Source organism: Diuraphis noxia, unplaced genomic scaffold, assembly GCF_037042655.1.
Source record: "Diuraphis noxia isolate RWA-SAM2 unplaced genomic scaffold, SU_Dnox_SAM2 contig0001, whole genome shotgun sequence".
Taxonomy (NCBI): Eukaryota; Metazoa; Arthropoda; class Insecta; order Hemiptera; family Aphididae; genus Diuraphis; species Diuraphis noxia.
The window spans coordinates 97,884,371-97,904,081 of NW_028301711.1; the positions used below are offsets into that span (position 1 = coordinate 97,884,371).

Below are 19,711 nucleotides of genomic sequence, written 5' to 3' on the forward strand. Positions count from 1 at the left end.
ACCAAGACAAAACTATTTGTGAGTCAGACCAGGCAAAAACATTAGTGATAACGAGTTGAAGTTCAAGTGTCGCTTTGACGCGACCCATCCATCGTGCCAATAGAACAGAAGCAGACAATTCAAGTCGAGGTACAGTGATCTTCTTCATGGGCGCCATTTTTGTCTTGGACCCTAGAAGGGAAATGGAGACCGATCCATCTGGCTGAATCAAACGAAGATAGACGATTGCTGCGTAGCCTTGCTCTGAAGCATCACAAAAGCCGCAGAGCTGGACATGGGAACCATTTTTTGTAGCCAGAAAACGCGGAATCTTGACTTTAGTCAATGTATGGAGATCTTGGACAAAGATTTTCCAATCCTCAGTCAAGTCGGACGGAAGTGGCGCATCCCAACCTAAACCTGCCTTCCAGATTTTCTGCAATATATGCTTGGCATAGAAGATTACTGGAGCAATAAGGCCAATTGGATCAAAGATTCTGGCAATGGTTGACAGAACGGCGCGTTTGGTTATGACATCACACGAAGAAGAGACTTCAAAGCCAAAAGTGTCTTCGGAAGAGTCCCAATTTAAACCGAGAACCTTGACCACTCCTGCCTCAGGGTCGTCGAACTGTAAAATTCCTTGGACACGATCATCTTGTGGAATAGTAGCTAGAATCTGAGGATCATTACTAGACCATTTTTTCAGCTCAAAACCAGCGGTACTCAGAACAGATTTCAAGTCAGATTTCAATGTCAACAGTTGGCTTGTGCTGTCGGCGCCAACACAAATATCGTCAACGTAAGTTTGGTGAGTTAATGCCTGTTTTACACCAGGAAACTCTGCACAACCATTGTCGGCAAGGTCCTTCAGAACTCGCAACGCTAGGTAAGGAGCACAGTTCACTCCGTAAGTAACCGTGTTCAGTTGGTACTCCTTAAGTTCATCCAACGGTGACACACGCCATAAGATGTGTTGGTATTTCCGATATTGTGGAAGTACCAGTATTTGTCGATACATTTTACACACGTCTGCTGTGAAGGTGAATTGATGTATACGAAATCGGAGCATGATATCAACAATATCCTGCTGAAGCTTTGGACCAGTAAAAAGACACTGATTCAAGGAACGGTTGGATGAAGTAGTGGCCGAAGCATCAAATACCACTCGAATTTTACTGGTTGCAACATCACCTTTAAAGACAGGATGGTGAGGTATGAAGTAGTCACCAGGACTGGAAGCGATAGACATATGCCCTAGTGATTCATAATCACTCATAAAAGCTGAGTATGCCTGATTCAAAGCTGGATTAGCTTGAAGTTTCCGCTCTAGGTTTTGGAATCGACGCAAAGCCATTTGTCGAGATCCAAAAAAACGTTCTTCCTTGCCGGATTCCATGAAGGGCAACGGAACCACGAATCGACCGTTATCATCACGCACACGTTCGGTCAAGTAGATGGTTTCACACTTGCCTTCCTCAGTGAATGTAACTGGAGCAGAGTCAGGTTCTTCAACACGCCAGAAGCGTTCGACCAGATTCTCAAGTGATACCGTGAGTGACACAACATTTGAGCAGACTCGATCGGGCTCTTGTTCAGGGACAGGGCCGATTAGAATCCACCCGAATAAAGATCCGAATGCAGTGGGTAATGAATTGTCTATGACAACACGTTTTCCGTCTAATATCTGGGCAAACACATCGGCTCCCAACAACAAGTCAACAGGTGCCGGAAGATCAAAACTAGGATCAGCTAGAGCCAAATGCGAAAAATGAAGTTTGCACTGCTTGGGCAGATGACGAGATGGCATGTTAGTAGTTATCGTGGGCAGGACCCAAGCTGTCACCTGGATTTTCGTATTCTCATCATACCGCGGTGCGATGGTACAATGGACCACACCATTCAACTTGGGAACTTGAACACCAGAAAGACCCGTTAAAGGCACTGTCCATTTGGAACGTTTTAAACCCAGACGATCCGCACACGCCAAAGTCATGACACTGACCTGTGAGGCCGAATCGATCAATGCACGGACTGGTTGGGCGCGACCACAGTAATCACGAACATGTATGAGGGCGGTCCCGAGTAAAACAGTTGGCCGATCCAGTGACCCAACGTGGACGGCTGGAGGATCAGTGGAAGATGATGGCTTTCGGGAAGCTTCAAAATCGCGATGGAGTAAAACATGATGACGACCATTACATTTGGGACATGTCTTCGCTAAACAGCGAGTCGACCAATGAGTAGAATTCAAACATCGGAAACAAATTTTACGGTCCTTCGCCGCTTGATATCTATCATCCATAGACATGTCAGAAAAGGTTACACACTTAACTGTAGAATGTTCGCCAGAGCAAAAAAGACATTTGGAAATAGATGCGACCGGGGCGTGTGAAGACAACAAGGCAACTTTAGACCTTTTATTGTCAAGTCGATGAATTGGTTTGGTCCTATCCTGAGGTTGGTTGTAACTGCGCGCGTTACTCGATTGTGTGACAGTTTCTAAGACTGCAACACGTGACTTGACGTAGGTGACCAAGTCCGAAACTAGTGGGAATTCACATGAATTAGCAGCCTCAAAACCTTTACGCGTTGACAACGATAGGCCACGAACAGACAAGGCGAATAGGATGAACTCCCCCAAGTCAGGAATATTCAACGATTTTAACATGGCAACTTGATCGGAAAACAGGATCAGAAATTGCTTCAGTCCATCCAATGATTCTTGAGACTGAGACTGGACTGAAATAAGTTTGTCCACAATAAGTGACGCTAATTGTCTAGGTTTATCATACCGTTCAAATAATGTGGACCAAGCTAGGTTATAAGTATTCTCCGTAACCGCAATATTTTTAATAGTATAAAGAGCATCGCCCTTAAGACAACCAAGGAGATAATAAAACCGATCAATATTTGGCAGGTTAGGAATGTGACCCACCCTTGCAAGAAACCTGTCGCGGAAAACAGGCCATTCGATCAAATCACCACTGAAAGAGGGTAATGGTATTTCTGGTAGACGGGATACTGAGGTGCTGCCAGGCACATGATGTATGGACCCATTGGCACTACCGTCCAATGACACAGTTTCATTTTTAGGTGTGTGTTGTTCAACTACAGTTACAACACTAATGTACAGAGAACGAATCTCGGTCTCTAAATGTGTAGAGAACTCAGATGTAAGATCCAAATCCAATAATGCATCCAAAACAGCTTGATTATGTGACATAAAAGAAGTCCATAATGAATCCAGATCACCAGCAGCAATTAAAAAATTAGGTAACAGCTCTAAATTATCATTGACACGAGCCGCTGTCGTAGCTAATGCTTTAATTCGGTTAATAGTACCTTCACGGTTAAGCACTGAAATAGTCTTAGCCCTAACTGCTAGTCTTTGCTCACGAGCAGCCTTTTCTTCGCTTGTCTCTACCATATTAATTCAATATATATAAATTAAAAAATATTTAAATATAAAACTCACTTTACTATAATAATGTAACACCAATAAGCAATAAGGTGTTATATAATGTGCATAAACAATAGTACCTATACACAATAAATGTGTGAGCTGAGAAAGGAAGCAATCCCAATTGGTGCGTACTACAACACAGAATAATTACCCAGAAGAACGCGTAACTAACAACCCAAAATCACAAACATGTACTCACACTAATCAAGTAACCAAATTTATTCACTGGTGTCAATCGCTGATGTGACTATACTATTAATTAAACCACGCTCTGCTACCAATGTTTAGTCAAGAAGCTCCTACGAATTTAGTGGTCGGCTTCATTGACTACATCAACGAAAGTCAACAGTTTAAAGGAATACCAGGACCAGTGTGATATTAGGATTTTCAGACTAAGACCTCATCAACTATACTCTGAGATATATAACGTGCACGTATGGCAAGGCACCTACAATAATTTATTGATGAAATATACAAGAAATAATAATAATATAATCATTCGCTAGTGACTCGGTACCGGCGCCTCAGTACCAATCAATAGGAATACAAGGTATAAGTAATAACATAAAATAATCAATAAGTAAATAATAAATAGTACTATCAACACATATGATAGTAATAATAGGTAATCATAATAATAATCAACACCGGATTATGATAAAGAATAATACAACACAAGATATTATGACAATAATTACGCGCGTCTCCTGCGACCGTTGGTGATCACTTGGTGGTTGCCAACTATGAATTGATAACAGGTACGGCGACACTATGACCACTGACGATTGAGTCCACACGTAGCACTCATCATCGGGTGCGGCGGCTAAGATGACGTATATCAGAGACTACCGGTGTGGGTTCGGTTTAATCATAACCGAACGCACGCGTATTACCGGCGATTCACAGCTGCTTGCCAAACAGCGACCGTATAACAATATCACCGCAGGTCGCACGAACAACACGTGAATATAATCTATGTCGGACGACCGGGCACCGTATCAAAGACAATAATACGATTAACGGAGCGGCGAAACACAGCCTATGGAGGTTACGGCAACGGATATTTATAATACGATTATTACGGCGCTGATATGGCGGCACGCGTCGCGTGAACGGCAAATCAAGTCGCGATCACAAAAGCACAGGCAACGCTTAACCGTAAGCCGGCCAGCGCAACGACAGAACGACGGACCGTACGTTGACAAAGGTCGTTGGGTAACTAACTAGGTCAACGTTTCACAGAGTCTACGGCGGACGTGCGTTTTCACTTATCGGTGACAGCATGCTAGACGGGCGGGGAAACGGCACGACCGGTTCACAGACGCATCGGCCATACATCGACTGAGGCGCTCGAACACAACCCTTCAGGAGAACAAGCCAAAAAAGGAGGGTAAGTCGTGTATGTCGCTCTGCTGTACAGTAGGTTACAAGTGGGTTACTGTAATGGATGGAATTAAATTTGAATCCAATGATATTATATCATTGTATACGAACAACGATTCTGAGCGAAGACGGTTTATCTGTCTAGGATATATTATAGATTATTAAAATTTTTCAAATCTTAGTTTTAAAAAGAAAAATTTTTATGAATTTCTAGTTTGAAATAATTTGCGAATTTTCGTAATTTTTACATATGTTGTCAAAATTCAAACTTTGAATGCTTGTAAAAAAAAAATTGTGGCTACGCATTTCTTTTATTTTTCAATTTTTATTGTAAAAATATATTATGAGCCTTGTATTAAATTTTCAAATCTTAGATATAAAAAGAAAATTTTTTATGAATTTCTAGCTTAAAATAATTTCTGTATTTTCGTGATTTTTACATAATATGTTGTCAAAACTCAAACTTTGAATGCATAAAAAAAAAATTGTGACTATGTATTCCTTTTATTTTGCAACTGCTATTGTAAAAATATGTTAGGAGCCTTGTATTAAATTTTCAAGCTTTTCTGCCTTACAAATACATTTTTATCGTTATTAATTTTAAAAAAACTAAAAATGATCGAAAATTTCAAATGCCTATGAATAGTTCAACTTAAGTCGAAATATTTTGAAAATTGCATGGTGGATAGAATTTACTTATATAAACATTCGATGAATATTTCATGCATCTACGGTCATTCGTTTTAACGTTACATCAAAAACCAAAATCGATTTTGTCGAAAAATGAGTGTGCGTAAAATTTCCCGTTTTTCCCTTAATTTTTAGTTTGTTTTTCTCGATTATTTAGAAAAGTATTGAGAATTTTTTACTTTTGACCCCCCCCCCCCCCAAAGTACCAACTAGATTCACTTTCTGATCGAACGAGGTACTGAATTCAAAAATCGATTATTCATAAAATAAGAATTAAAAATATAGTGTTTATTAATTAAAATAACAATATAGTATATTATATAAATTTATAAATCATTATTATTATTATTTTATATTGTAATAATATACTGTCTTTGCTCAAAGCTGAGTCTGATTTTTGGAGTACTCCTTGCGTAAGTCTTTTTTTTTGATAGTTTGCAAATGAACCGTTTGGTAAACTTTCCCGGACTTTCTTTAGTTGCCTGTTTAAACAACCTTCGCATGTACTCTGGACCAAAGTTAAACGATGATACTGCTGTCATACACCGAGTGTTATACGAACCTAAAAAACGCTTATTATGTATATACCTTACCTATGCTGTATGAATATATTAAAATTATCAACGTTTAATTTTTAAATCATATTTTATTTACCTCGCAGGGAATAGTTCACTCTTTTCCCCCCTACAAATTTTGCTACTACACTGTTGTAAGACTCCACAAAATTATTATTCAAGTTATAAATAAGGCTGTCTGCGTGAAAAGCTACTAAATTTTTTACAGCAATTATGTCTTGCCACAAACCATGCTCGCAGCGCTGCAGGTCGTCAAATTATCTTGAACGCGTTTTCTAAACGATGTTTAAATTTATTATATACCTACCAACCACCTGATGACGATACATTTTTACTTAGAAGTCGAAGTATAACTTATGTGATTTTATTTCCACCTTTCTTCTTCCTATAAGCCGCTACAGTTTTGTTTTTAACTCTGTACTTACTGCCCATAATAAACACTATTTACACTATATAATAAACACAAAAGAAGAGTGCGAAAATTGCAATAAAAATGAAAATACCAACCTTCGTCTTTCACTTCCTTCACTATCTGAATGAAATTGAATTGTAAATAAGAGTAGAATTGAATACGTAGTAAAAATAATATTTTAATAAGGATTCAATCGTTCCGAATGAACGATTACGGATAATATTATAATATATAGTAATCCCGCTATAAATAACTTTGCGATAACGATGTCTGTCTAAATAGTTGGGTGGTTGGCGGTGGTACGCACGTCTGTCTACACTCACACTAATAATCATTTACGACTAACACATAGGTACCGGGCGGCGGCGACGAGCTTTCAAATTGCCTAAATGTTGCCCCTTATTAAATAGTCACGAGCAGGCCCCTTAACAAAATTATAGTATTATAAAATATTGATGTACATATATAATAGAAATCACGGTAAAAAAGTCCGGGATAAAATAAGTCCGTTAAATATATAACAATAAACATAATATACTATAGGTACTAATTTCTCATTTTGATGAACTATCGTTATAGAAATTATATATATTTTTAAAAAGTCATGAATTATAATAACTACCTATATAAAATTGAAATTATTATTTATATAAAAACAATATATACAATATAATATGTATTTTAAAGATGTATTTCGTCATACAGAAATTAACTTTATTATTTTTTTTTTATAATATATACGTTAAGTAGTATGTTAAGTGACTGCAGCTTTTTGAATTTCGAATTAATCGACTTCACCCGTTAATTTACCTTTTTGTTTAAATGTGTATTGTGTAAGTAATGTTATAAATTTGTATAGTTATATGTACTTATAATTACTTTTGGTATGATTATACGTAAATATTTTAAAGACAAATTACGTCGTTATGATTTTGTTTGAACTTCCCGCCGCTTCCAGCGCAACATTCGGCAACCGGTCCGCGAGACAGCGCGTCGCGCGGCCCGCGGACACCGGGCGGGACGGGTACAGTTTTCCCGATTTTGATAACAACTGATAACATCGAACCTGATAAGAACGAAAAAAAAAGGCTCTTGCCAACCTATAAAAGTTAGCACAAATCCGAATTCCCGCATCGTTAACCAGCAATTATATAAAAAATAAAAATATCAGTTTAATACCAATAGTGATTTTTCGAAAAATTCATACCAAGAAATTTAGTCTTCTATAAAATAAAACCCTGTTTAGTTATATTTTAATCAGTGAAGTTATAGGCTTTAATCATTATACATTTAAATTTTATTTTAATTCATTGATCAATGTCCAATTATCTTAATAAATTATTTTAAACTTTATATTATGATTTAGATTCATTTTATAAGCAATTTGGCTTTTAAAATCGTACTAAAGGTTACCATTGTATTATAATATATTATATTATTATAATATTGTAATCTTTTGATTGAAGTGCAGCTAATATTAGAGAATGTATTTAAACTTACTGAGCTATAATAATTAAATTGTGTATGCAAATTTGAATATGCCAAACAAAACTAATTACTATTTAGTCATATTTATTAGAAATGTATATAATTTATTTTTATTTTTAAAAACATAATTAACTATGGTAGTGTAAAAATATTATTAAATTCTTCATAGGCTTAAATTATGGATTATATATTTTGTTAATCAGTGGTTGAATTGGAAAAATAAATAAAGGTGGGATCTAAATGAAGTTTAACAATTAAGCTAATCAATTTAATAGTAACCCTATTCCTTGATGAATATAATAATGGGGTACGCTTTAATTTGAAGAAAAGATGAAGAGTAGCTCAGTCCCTCCCGCGTCCTCCCCCAATTCAACCACAGTTGTTAATTAAATAAAGGTAGCATAGCCAATTAGAAAAAATTTAGTAAAACAATATATTATAGTATTCATACATCCAGTAATTGAATTTTCATGAAATACATTTTATTTGTTTATTTGTAACTTTATAATAACATACATTTTTGTGTGATAAACTATTCTATTTATTTATTTATTTAATAGATATCAAACGTTAAAATAATTTTTGCTATATTGATAAGTAACAATAAAATTGTTAGTAATTTCTTATATGTTAATAGTTTTTAAAATATTTTATAAACAAAATTATTTTTTGAGACAAGTATTTTTGTAGATAATAGGTATAATAACTATAATATAAATATAATTTAAATTATAAACTAAACTTGTAATAGGTGTTGTTTATATTATAACAAAATGGTAAATTGCTATGTGCTACAAGCAGTTTTTTTTACTTATTTATCAAATTTATAATAACTATAATATTTATGTACATATTCTTATTGTGTAAAATTGTTAACATAATAATATGAATTATAGGTAACATGCTTTTTTTAGTTGGTAAAAAAATGAAAAAAATGATATTTATTTTCTTTAAATTTTATATACTGAGTTATATTTTTGATTGTTATATAAATTATATAGGTATTATATTTTCTTTATAATATTACCACAGTAATAATATTATTACATTGTAAGTAATTATTTTTATTGTTTTACGTAAAATCATATTTTGTTTTAAATACGAGTATTTAATATTTTCAAAGTGTTACATTTAATTACTTTTCTAATTGTTATCTAATGTTATATATTTTATTTTCCTTGTACTATTCCCTAAAGCGATATTAGATATTAAGTATTTATTTTGATTTTTTGTAATAAATCATATTTGGGTTTTTTAACATTTTTAAATTATTACATTTAATTAATTATTATGTTGTGTTCCTGGTAATTTGTTTGCCTATACACTGTTACATAGGTGGTAACTATAATATAATACTGCATGTACAAAATCTATTAGCTTATACATTTTTCTAGTTTTTCAATATAACTAATTATCTTAACATTAATTATGAATGTTCAAATACCTACTTGTGTTAAGACTAGGTTAAACTGTCCAATGACTGATGTTTTAAAACTGAACTTTGTGTTATTTTTAATGTGTATGATTCAGTATCCTTTCAAATGTGTTTATTATTATGTATTAACCATATATTTTGGAAAATAAATTAATAATACTGAATTTTTGAACAAAATATTAAGTTCAACTAGTCCTTAATTGTTAAATAACTGGAATAGTTATCCTAACTTGTTGTCTAACATGAATTTATAATAAATAAGTACTTATAAAATAAGCATCTAATTATCTTAACATCAACAATTGTGTTTAAGAATCCCATTATAAAAATGTAACTATTTTAGATACTTAAAAAAAAAAAATGTAATCTGCAATGTAACGTTTACGACTCATGGCCATTGTAACCGATGTCTTTTGATCGATAAAAAAAAAATGTAACTATAATGGATTGAAGAACACAACAGAAATAGAAGATATTCTAAACTAATATTTAGTATAATAAAATAATATACTACCTATACAGAGTGATTTTTTAAACATGCTCACCTAATTTGTATGCATTTATTCAAATTTTGATTTTTGAATTTTTAAATATGCTTGAAAACCATATCTCAAATTTGAGATTTTTGTACCACTTAAGAATGATCCTGTAACAGACAACAGTACAAACTTCTGTTTTTTCAAAACTTTATTTGCTACTTATTATTCAGCAGACATTTATTGATGCACTTATCTAAATAAAAATTTAGTTGTTCTTAAGTACCTACTATGTATTAATTGGATTAAGTAGCTACTAGTTATCAGTGTTAGATTAAATTAAGTTAACCAATAAGTAATAACCCTGTGTGGCTGTGTCCTGTGATCTATAATAAGTATATTATTATTGCTTTACAAATTAGAATTAAACACTAATTATATATTCTAATTACCATAATTCAACATTTCAATACCTAGTATAGCAGTATGTGCATAAATAATAATTAATAATAATTGTATTGTGGAATAATTTAATTACTATTCAGTATTCATTCTTTTTTCGTGGTTATATTTGGAACGCAAGTACGCAACTAGAATGCAACAAATATTTTACTTTTGAGTTTTTGATACCTACTCAGTTTATGTATTTTATTAGGTACATATTAAACATTAAAATAAATTAATGTACCTATCGTACGTATAATAAAAAATAAAAATTCGTTATTAGAATTAAATTAGTAGGTACCTAGGTGGCTAGGTAGTAAGGTATGTAAAATAGACCTCAAACATAGACACTGAGAATAGAATGATCGAGAATCAACAAAACAAACTACAGTTACGTTGTTGGATTAAGATTAACATAGGTGCCTATCTACTGTTAAATACGTTTTATAATATTCAGGGAAGGTAATAGTTTTGTGATGTAATCGTGTAATAAACTAATAAATATAATAATATGTGAATATTAAAATGCAATTTCCACTAACTTTCAAAAATTATCATAGTGTGCAGTGGCACCGAACTAATTTTTTTTAGGTGTGGCAATGGACATTAATTTATATCCACCCACCTACCTCTATGCAGTATGAAACCTAAGCCATGGGGGGCAAAGCCACCACCACCCCAAAGACACTACAGATTTTTTAACTTGGAAAATATAATTTTCATAAATAAATACCTATATATTATTTACTGCATTTTTGCATTATTTCAGTAGGCTACCCCTTTATAAATGTACACACAAAAAGTGGGGGTAAAGTCTATGTACAGCATAACTAGTCGAAATAATCCTTCAATTTCAAACTTTGGGGGTGGTTTCCAATGTAAAAGTGAACATCCTTGGTGCATTATAATGGTCAAAAGTTAACATTTTCCAACAATTTTCAAAAAAATGGAGAAAAACAAAAAAAAAATGAGCAAAACCAGTTTTCGACCAAATCGGTTTACTTATATGGTTGCAATTCAAAAACTAACCACTTTAAATACTTGAAATTTTCACCAAATGTTTATGTTAGTATTATCTATATACAGTTTAATTTTCAAAATGCTTTGACTTTTTTTTGAGTTATTTATAGACCACTGAAATTTTCGATTTTTATGATAATTTTTTTTTTGAAGGGTCAGTAAAAAAATTTTGGATGACCAAAAAAACTTGAAAATTTAAAACAAGGTTCCTCATGAGTTATTCTTATTGTAGCTAAAAAAAATTAAAAATCATTAGAGACAATTTTTTTTTATAAGCGTTTATAGTTGAAATTTTTACGAAATCTGCGAAAATGCGAAAATTTGCAAGTAATTTTGAAGTTGAAAAATTATAAATTTTTTTGCGTTTATAACTAAGGATTAAAAATACAACACTAAGTTTTCTATAAGTTTTTCTTCAAGTAGCTATAGAGAAAACTCGAAGCATCATTAAAGGAAAAATTTTAAGTGCTTTTGAATTTTAAATTTTTACGAAATAGCGTAACGATAACGATTTATCCTCAAACGATTTTAAATATTTGTTATTATTCAAAAAGTATAAGTCGTAGATACTTGAAAATTTCACCAGTTATTTAAATTGGCATTTTCTTTACATGATTTAATTTTCAAAATATTTTGAAGTTTTTTGAGATATTGATAGACGACTGAAATTTTCAATTTTTCTGAAAATTTTATTTTTGAAGTGTCGATAAAATTTTTTTGGCCCTATCAAAATATTTGAAAATTCAATACAAAGTTTCTCATAAGTTATTCTTATAGTGATTAAAAAATTATAAGAATACATAGGCACAATTTTTTTTTTAATAGCATTTGAAGTTCAAATATTGACAAAAATTCGTCAACCCATGAATATTTGCAAATTATTTTGTAGTTCAAAATTCATAAAATTGTTTGTATTTATATCTAAGGTTAAAAAATTCAACACTAAATTTTCCATAAGTTTTGCTTCAAATAGCTATAGAGAGAATTTGAAGTGCCGTTATAAGAAAAATGTTTTGAGCGTTTGAGTTTTAAATTTTTATGAAATCGCGTAACGATAACGATTTATCCTCAAACCAGGTATATGTTATATGTATATGTATGATATAAGGTATTATAAATTATGATAACTACATGCAATGTTTTTGGAAAAATTGATTAACCATGCCTTATGCAAAATGCGTCCTAAAATATTTGTTTCAAAATAGAATATATGACAATATGTAAATATAATATATCATAGATTGACAAATCATCTCCGTTCAGAATCGTTTTTCGTATACAATGATACCTATTATTGCATTCAAATTTAACCTACCCTAGTCAGAGGTCCACCCCACCCCCTAATGTACAGCAGAGCGACATCCACTTACCCGCTATTTTCTAGTTACTAAAATATATTAATTTATAATTTTTTGGAGATGAGTGTTCAGTTTATGTGAATAATTTGGCCATTGGCTGAACGAGGGGGGTGTAGAAGTCCCCTGTCCAAGTTTAAAATGTGCACTCCCAAAAAGGGGGAAAGTGACTGGCCATCGTCATATGAAAGTATACCAAAAATGATGAAAAAATACCCTTTAAATAGTTGGTCTAACTTTTTTATTTTTAAATTATAGGCAATTAACTTTTTTTATCAAAACTAACCTATCGCTCATTTGTTTATATATCTTAAAAACTTTTCAACATTTTGACTTAATTTTGGTATTACAATAATGTTTTCTTTTTATCCTGTTAGAAAAATGTCTACCAGAAGTAGTGCTTCGATTTCCACATATTATATAGGTAGTATCTTTTTTTTAGCAAATTGAATCCAGGTGGTACTTAAAGAAAGTAATTTTTTGATTCTCTCTTATTTAACGCCACAGTAAAAAACCACTGAAAAATTACAAAAGATCTGGATTTCAATTTTGCTTTGCAAAAAATCTTTATTTATCACCATAGAAACGAATAATATTTAAATATCAAATAAAATAAAATATTCTTTCGTCCGCTCAGAATCGTTTTTTTATCGAATGTAATCATTGCATTCAAATCGAATACTGTAAGACTACACTATCCTGTCCGAGGACCGAAGGGACGATGGACAAACTTTCTACACCGCAATGCTGACCTACTCTTTTTAATTTTAAATCTATTTCAGTGTTATATAAACTACAATACTACATAGAACATACACGCAATTAAACAAGCAATGTGAAAATGATTATTATTAAATGGAAAAAAGTTATCATTTACTAATTAACTCGTAGTAAATATTAAATTATTTGGAGTACCTACCTAATCCTTTTAAAAATTCAAATGTTTGATAAAAAAAATGTTTACTTTTTCAAATTAATAAATCGGCAGGACCTAGGATCGACTGGAAGTTTTTTGAGGACATGGTGAAATGTGCGGATATATTTTATTATAATGGTTAATTTATTCGTGGATAAGTTATTCGTGGAGATCATGAAATTTTTATTTGAATTAAATTAAAAATAATTATATATACCAATTTTATTCATCTAATAAAAACATTGTCTACAATATTAACTGTAGACATAGCTACACAGTTTAACACATCCATGTAGTCTTGTGTAAACTACTTTTGAAAAGTGTTTGGAATAAATACTCGAATACTTATGAAAGATATATTTTATATTTTGATTTGTGTCACTCTATTCTTTCAAGGGCTACAACAAAGATTGTTACCAATTCATAAATATTAAATATTGAGCGATATATAACAAATAGTTTGAAAAGTGAACAAATTTCAAATAAATATAATTTTCATTCAAGCAAAATCATGTTAAAATATTTAGTTCTCATTTTGATCATTTAATTTTGTTAACCTATAAATTGTATTAGGTACCACTATAAAAACAAAGTATGTATGTTGTATATATTTTACATTAGCAGTTATTTTTTTTTTATAAATGTAATATGAAAACTAATGGGATGAATGGTGTGGTGGTGTGGGGGCTTTGCCCCTACGGGTCAGTGAGCTTTTCACTATTTGTGCACCCCAAAAAATATTGGTCTAGTTGCGCCAATGAATTTGGCATTAGACGTTCTTTTCATCACACATTATGGTAAAAATTAATTTAACATGATAAATGTTTATTCTAAAATGTTGTTGTGTGTTGAGGTATATGTTTCATTACTCATAAACTTAATGTTTATTTTAATCAAACTTAATTTTCAATAGCTTATGATTACATTCTATAATTCTCAAACACTGTACTAAGGGGTGGCGAGGGAAGGCTTTAGTCCTCTCTAAAAATGGTCCAACCCAAATAAACCAAATATAAAAAATATAACATAGCCCCACATGCTATTTTTATAATAGATAAATTATTATTTTTAAATACTTATAAAATATATTTTTTAATTTTTAAAAATTAACAAGTATTTTATTTATTTATTAGTTAGTTTATTAAGTAATTACTAAAAACAATAATTTAATTTATATTGATCAAACAAAAGTAAAAAGTACCTAGTTCAATAATTCAATCATAAAGGATCATCATGTTATAAAACTAAAATTAAATATACTTTAATTTGTGCATCATTTTTAAAGTTGTTATTTGAAGTCTGTATTTAAATATTTCCTTATTTACATAAAACAAAACAGCCTTTTAGCCATATAGGTAACATTATCAAAACATTGTACCTACAATGCATATATTATCTATTGAGAACTTAGAATTTAAAAAATTTGGTATAGTGTTATAAAATTTAAATGTGTAGTATATGTTAAAATAAATTAAATTATATAATTAAGTAATCTCTTTTGTTTTTGAAAAAAATAATGCATAAAATGTATCTGCTCAGCTCAGAATCCCTTGAAAAAAAAGGTTTAGTGCCAATGTGTCATTATACTATTATAGTTAAGTACAGTATAGTGTAGGAATATTGCAAGAATTTGGATTTGTTTTTTAAATTACTGTATTATTTTGATTATTCTGTTTATTAAACACAAAAGAAATTCACTATATCAATTAATTATTTTATTATCATTGTAGCAAAAGAAAGGTAATGTGTTTAGTGCTGTATATTAAGTATGTTTTCTAGCAAACTGTATAATATAATAAATAAATAAATATATTTATTGTAGAAACAGTAAAAAATATAAAGGAGAGAATACATTTGATATTTCCAATTTGTTCAGCACTTGGACCATTAGAACTCGATATTTTTCAGATATTAAATCCCTTAAAGTACCATCTGCTAAAGAAAGTAATGTAGCATGTGATAATAATCAATGTATACAAACAAATCTAACAAATTTTATATACTTATACAATTAAAGCAATTATAATATTTAATATGCCTTATAATACCATTTATTTTGTAATTTGTAGTTAGTATATTGATAACCATTAGTTATAATTGATAAGCGGTAGTTAGGTTTTTAGATATTTTAAAGGCGAATAAAAAGGATTTTAGTATTTTTATGTTGGCAAAGTTGGTCGGGTAAAAAAAAACAATATCTTATGCGGGAATTTTATTTTTTCAATGTTGGCTAAACTGATCTCCCGAATTTTGATTTTGATGATATCTGCTGTTATCAAAATCGGGAAATCTGTACCAGCCCCGACACCGGGCTTCGGCCAAGTCGCCGCCGGCGACTAAAACTTGTCTTTTTCGTACGCTCGACTTGAGCGGACCGTGCGTGTATCGCGTCCGGCCGTTATTCGGTGCCGTTTTGCGACAACCTCGTGGGTGCGACTTATCCGCACTTGGTCGTAATTATATTGTTCCGCGATTTGTGTTATTTCGCTGTCGCGCCGTTGTCGTCGTTCTCGACGTCGTACCGATTTTCGTCGACCGGTTGTCCGTTGCGCGACCGTTACTCGCCGTCGCGTGGGTGCCGCCGATATTCGCGCACATATTATTATTTATTTATTCGTGCCGGTACATCACAGTCGTCTGATTCCGACGGGCTATAATTCGTACCCGGTACATCGTTCCCCGGCATTATTATTATTGTGTGTGTATCCGTCGTGCGACGCTATTTCAGTGCCGTGATTACGTAAGTTGCACATCACGTAATCGGTCATTCGCCGCCGCTCCCCGTTCACCTGCGTGTCACCGCACCATCGCAACAGCTGTTCCAGTCGCCGCCGCCGATACACCACTCCACCGCGGCGCATGTGCCGACCGGTAATCAAATCATCATTATTATTGTAAATTGTCGTTATTGCCCTATCATTATTTGATATTTATTGTTTATTATTATTTTGAGTTGCGCCCGGGAAAAGACGTTTTCCTGGCCAACATATGCACATTTTTCGTGCCTTATGATATATTATTGTTGTTTATATACGACGTGCTATTATTTATATTTATTGGTCACCTATCCCGTCCAAAGTCGAACACCATTTTCCTTTATTCTAGTGGCTGCCCAGCCAAATGCTGAGTGAATAGCTGGCAGTCCAAACAGATTTATAGATCATAATAAATAATTCGTTTAAACGATACCACAACAAACGATAGATCGCCGTTAATACTTTTTAGTGAAGAATAATATATTTTGGAACAAATGCAGTTTGGTTCCCACGCGAATTTTTCGATTTTTTTTTTACCAAAATGTGTGTTTCACGACACTGAATACAAAAGTCTAATTCCAAAATTCTCGCAAATCATTATTTTGGAAGTTATAGCCATCCAAAGTTTGCGATTTTATGTTTATACGCATATACGCGCAACACTACTTTAATGCCGTGCACATCGCCAATATATACGCACGTTCGCTGTAGGTAAGTGACCTAGCAAGTAAACTGAACCTTAAGTAACACAAATGACTCATGTCTTAAAGTCAATAAACTTCACGGCTCCCGGAGCCTATCGGCTCCGGTCACCGGACTCGATGGCCAGATAAAATAAAATAAGTATAAGTGGCTCCCTTCGCCTGTCGGCTCCGGTCGCCAAACTCGAGGTCCTCTGGACCTCTCGTTGGATGGGGGCTCGGCCCCCAAACCCCCCGGGGCTTAAATAGCAAACCTGGGGGGAGGGGGAGGGGGGGGGGGGGGGGGGGGGGGGCGACCCCTCCGGGGTCGCGGGGGGGAGAGCGTCCCTGCCCTGCGGGCAGCCTGATGACCTAACAAGTAATCTGAAACTAATTTAACACAAATGACTCATGTCTTTAAATTCAAGGGACCCCCGGTTCCCGGAGCCTATCGGCTCCGGTCGCCGGACTTGATGGCCAGATAAAGTAAAATAAGTATAAGTAGCTCCCTCCGCCTGCCAGCTCCAGTCACCAAACTCGAGGTCCTACGGACCTCTCGTTGAATGTGGGCTCGGCCCTCAAACCCCCCGGGCTAAAAAATCAAACTTGAATGGGGAGGGTTATTGAAAACAAACATTTTTTGCAATTTTAATTTTATTTAAATTTTTCAATATTTTATTAATCGTCATCCGTTCCTGTAGAAGAAGAGTCTTTATCATCATCACTTATCAAAACATCGTTTTCTTTTGAGTTATACAGCTCACCAGCAAGTTTAAAAAATTCCGTTAGAGGTTCAATGTTTAATATACGACACCTTTTCAAAAACATGTACTTTGCTAAATATCCACCATAAAACCGTTTTTTACGACAATATTGGGAAAGCGAAGCCTTGGCGTGACGCCACATTCCCTCAACATTATTAGTGTGTGCTCCGGTTTCTGGGTTTTTGAATTGAATGGAATGATTCACTGTTAAATGAACATACCCTTCATCCTCCAAACATTGATAACTCTAGTAAAACAAATTAACACAATATCACAACTCAGTACCACAATATCCCTCGGCACAGCCCACATAGTAAAAACTAAATCTACCTTCCAACAATCGCTGATAATTGTAGTCCCTGGCAAGATCCAATCATTGATTGCTCTTAATAGGGTATCTTTATCTCGCTTTTCTACGGGTATTAAAAAACAAGCCCCAGTTTCTCGCTGAACACCACCAAAAATCCACTGCCCCTCTACACGATGCCCGCGGTTATATTTTCTTCGACCAAATTTGGACTCATCAATTTCAACAACTTGTCCGACTCCACCTATTATATGAATTAATTATTTTAATACTATAAAAAAATGATTTATTTAAGTTTAAACTAACCTATCTTATTATGATTCGTAATCATAGCCTCGAAGACGACTTCTCTATGAAATGATGACCAATCTACAGCAGTATGTTGAGAAATTCGAATTTGTTTAACAATAAATGACAGTGACACGTTTTCTAACCACAAATATGCAAACGATACTATTTGGTATAACGACAAATGCGATTTATGAAAAAATGTATCTATGCGAATCGATCGATAATAGTCACATTTGTTTTTTTGTTTATTTATAGGTGCCCTACATCTCCAACTAAACCCGTCTAAAGAACGTATATCGCTGTATAATTGTAAATAATGACCATTTTTACATTTTAATACACCATCACGGGCTAACAAATTCCACGATTGCAATTTTTGTATAACACTCATTGAGACGGGGCCATTGGTTTTATGCTCAAATATATCATACAACTCAATAAAATTAATAGATGTCATTTTAAAATGATATGTTGTCGTAACTGTAACAAAAACTGTAGTGATCTGGAGTACGCTTGTAGGTACTAACATAGCAATCTTCAAAAAGTAATATTTAAAACGAAAATAAAACATTATCAGTTCTATTGCCTTTTGAAACTCGTTAATTAAAATTATAATGAGGTAGATATCTACATAAAACTAATAAGTTAAATATAACTTTTACAAAAATATAATTATAGGGTATAATCTAACATTTTTCATCAAACTACTTTAGATAATATTGTAATAAAATAAAATAACATATAAATGAGAGGCGAGAATACGAAAACGTAAGAAAGTGGGTATCTAAAGCCGGTTTGCGCGCATGCATGCGTAAATACTAAATACGTGAAATCGCAAACTTTGGATGGCTATAACTTCCAAAATAATGATTTGCGAGAATTTTGGAATTAGACTTTTGTATTCAGTGTCGTGAAACACACATTTTGGAAAAAAAAAAATCGAAAAATTCGCGTGGGAACCAAACTGCATTTATGCCTATATTTTAATACAAGTACTAGCCGGCGAACTCTTAAGTAATATAAATTTATATTATGTTTAATATTTTTTCTCTATTCCTAAGTATTATAAAAATTATGAACAAGCTTAACTATGGTAACTTTACTGATGATGTTTAAAAGTATATGAAAATTGTTCTCATTCAAATACCCATCAATATAAAAAAAAAAAAAAACAAATACAATACAAATGGAATTATTGATGAACTTTTTATTGTATATTTTAAAATATATGTAGGTAAGTATACATAAATGTGTTTTAATTATAAATTAAATTA

At 32.8% G+C, this 19,711-nt stretch overlaps 1 protein-coding gene and 1 pseudogene across 1 annotated transcript; both read right to left on the minus strand.

The window, feature by feature from the left end:
- Positions 1-19,711, minus strand: part of LOC149062623 (uncharacterized) — a 512,259-nt pseudogene that overhangs the window by 318,614 nt on the left and 173,934 nt on the right.
- Positions 17,451-19,387, minus strand: LOC149062631 (uncharacterized). The gene is made up of 3 exons (XM_089216086.1): positions 18,453-19,387; positions 18,170-18,390; positions 17,451-18,086 (listed from the first exon to the last, which is right to left on the minus strand). The coding sequence occupies exons 1-3, from the start codon at positions 19,006-19,008 to the stop codon at positions 17,754-17,756; spliced, it is 1,110 nt and encodes a 369-aa protein (XP_089072212.1). The 5' UTR covers positions 19,009-19,387; the 3' UTR covers positions 17,451-17,753.

Bases quoted from the DNA above. Each gene is read 5' to 3' on its own strand.
- LOC149062631 (XM_089216086.1), bottom strand. From the start codon at position 19,008: ATGTTTTATTTTCGTTTTAAATATTACTTTTTGAAGATTGCTATGTTA. The intron at 18,391-18,452 runs GTTAGTTTAAAC...TTCATATAATAG, and splicing joins TACGAATCATAATAAGATAG to GTGGAGTCGGACAAGTTGTT. The intron at 18,087-18,169 runs GTAGATTTAGTT...TTGTTTTACTAG, and splicing joins TTATCAGCGATTGTTGGAAG to AGTTATCAATGTTTGGAGGA.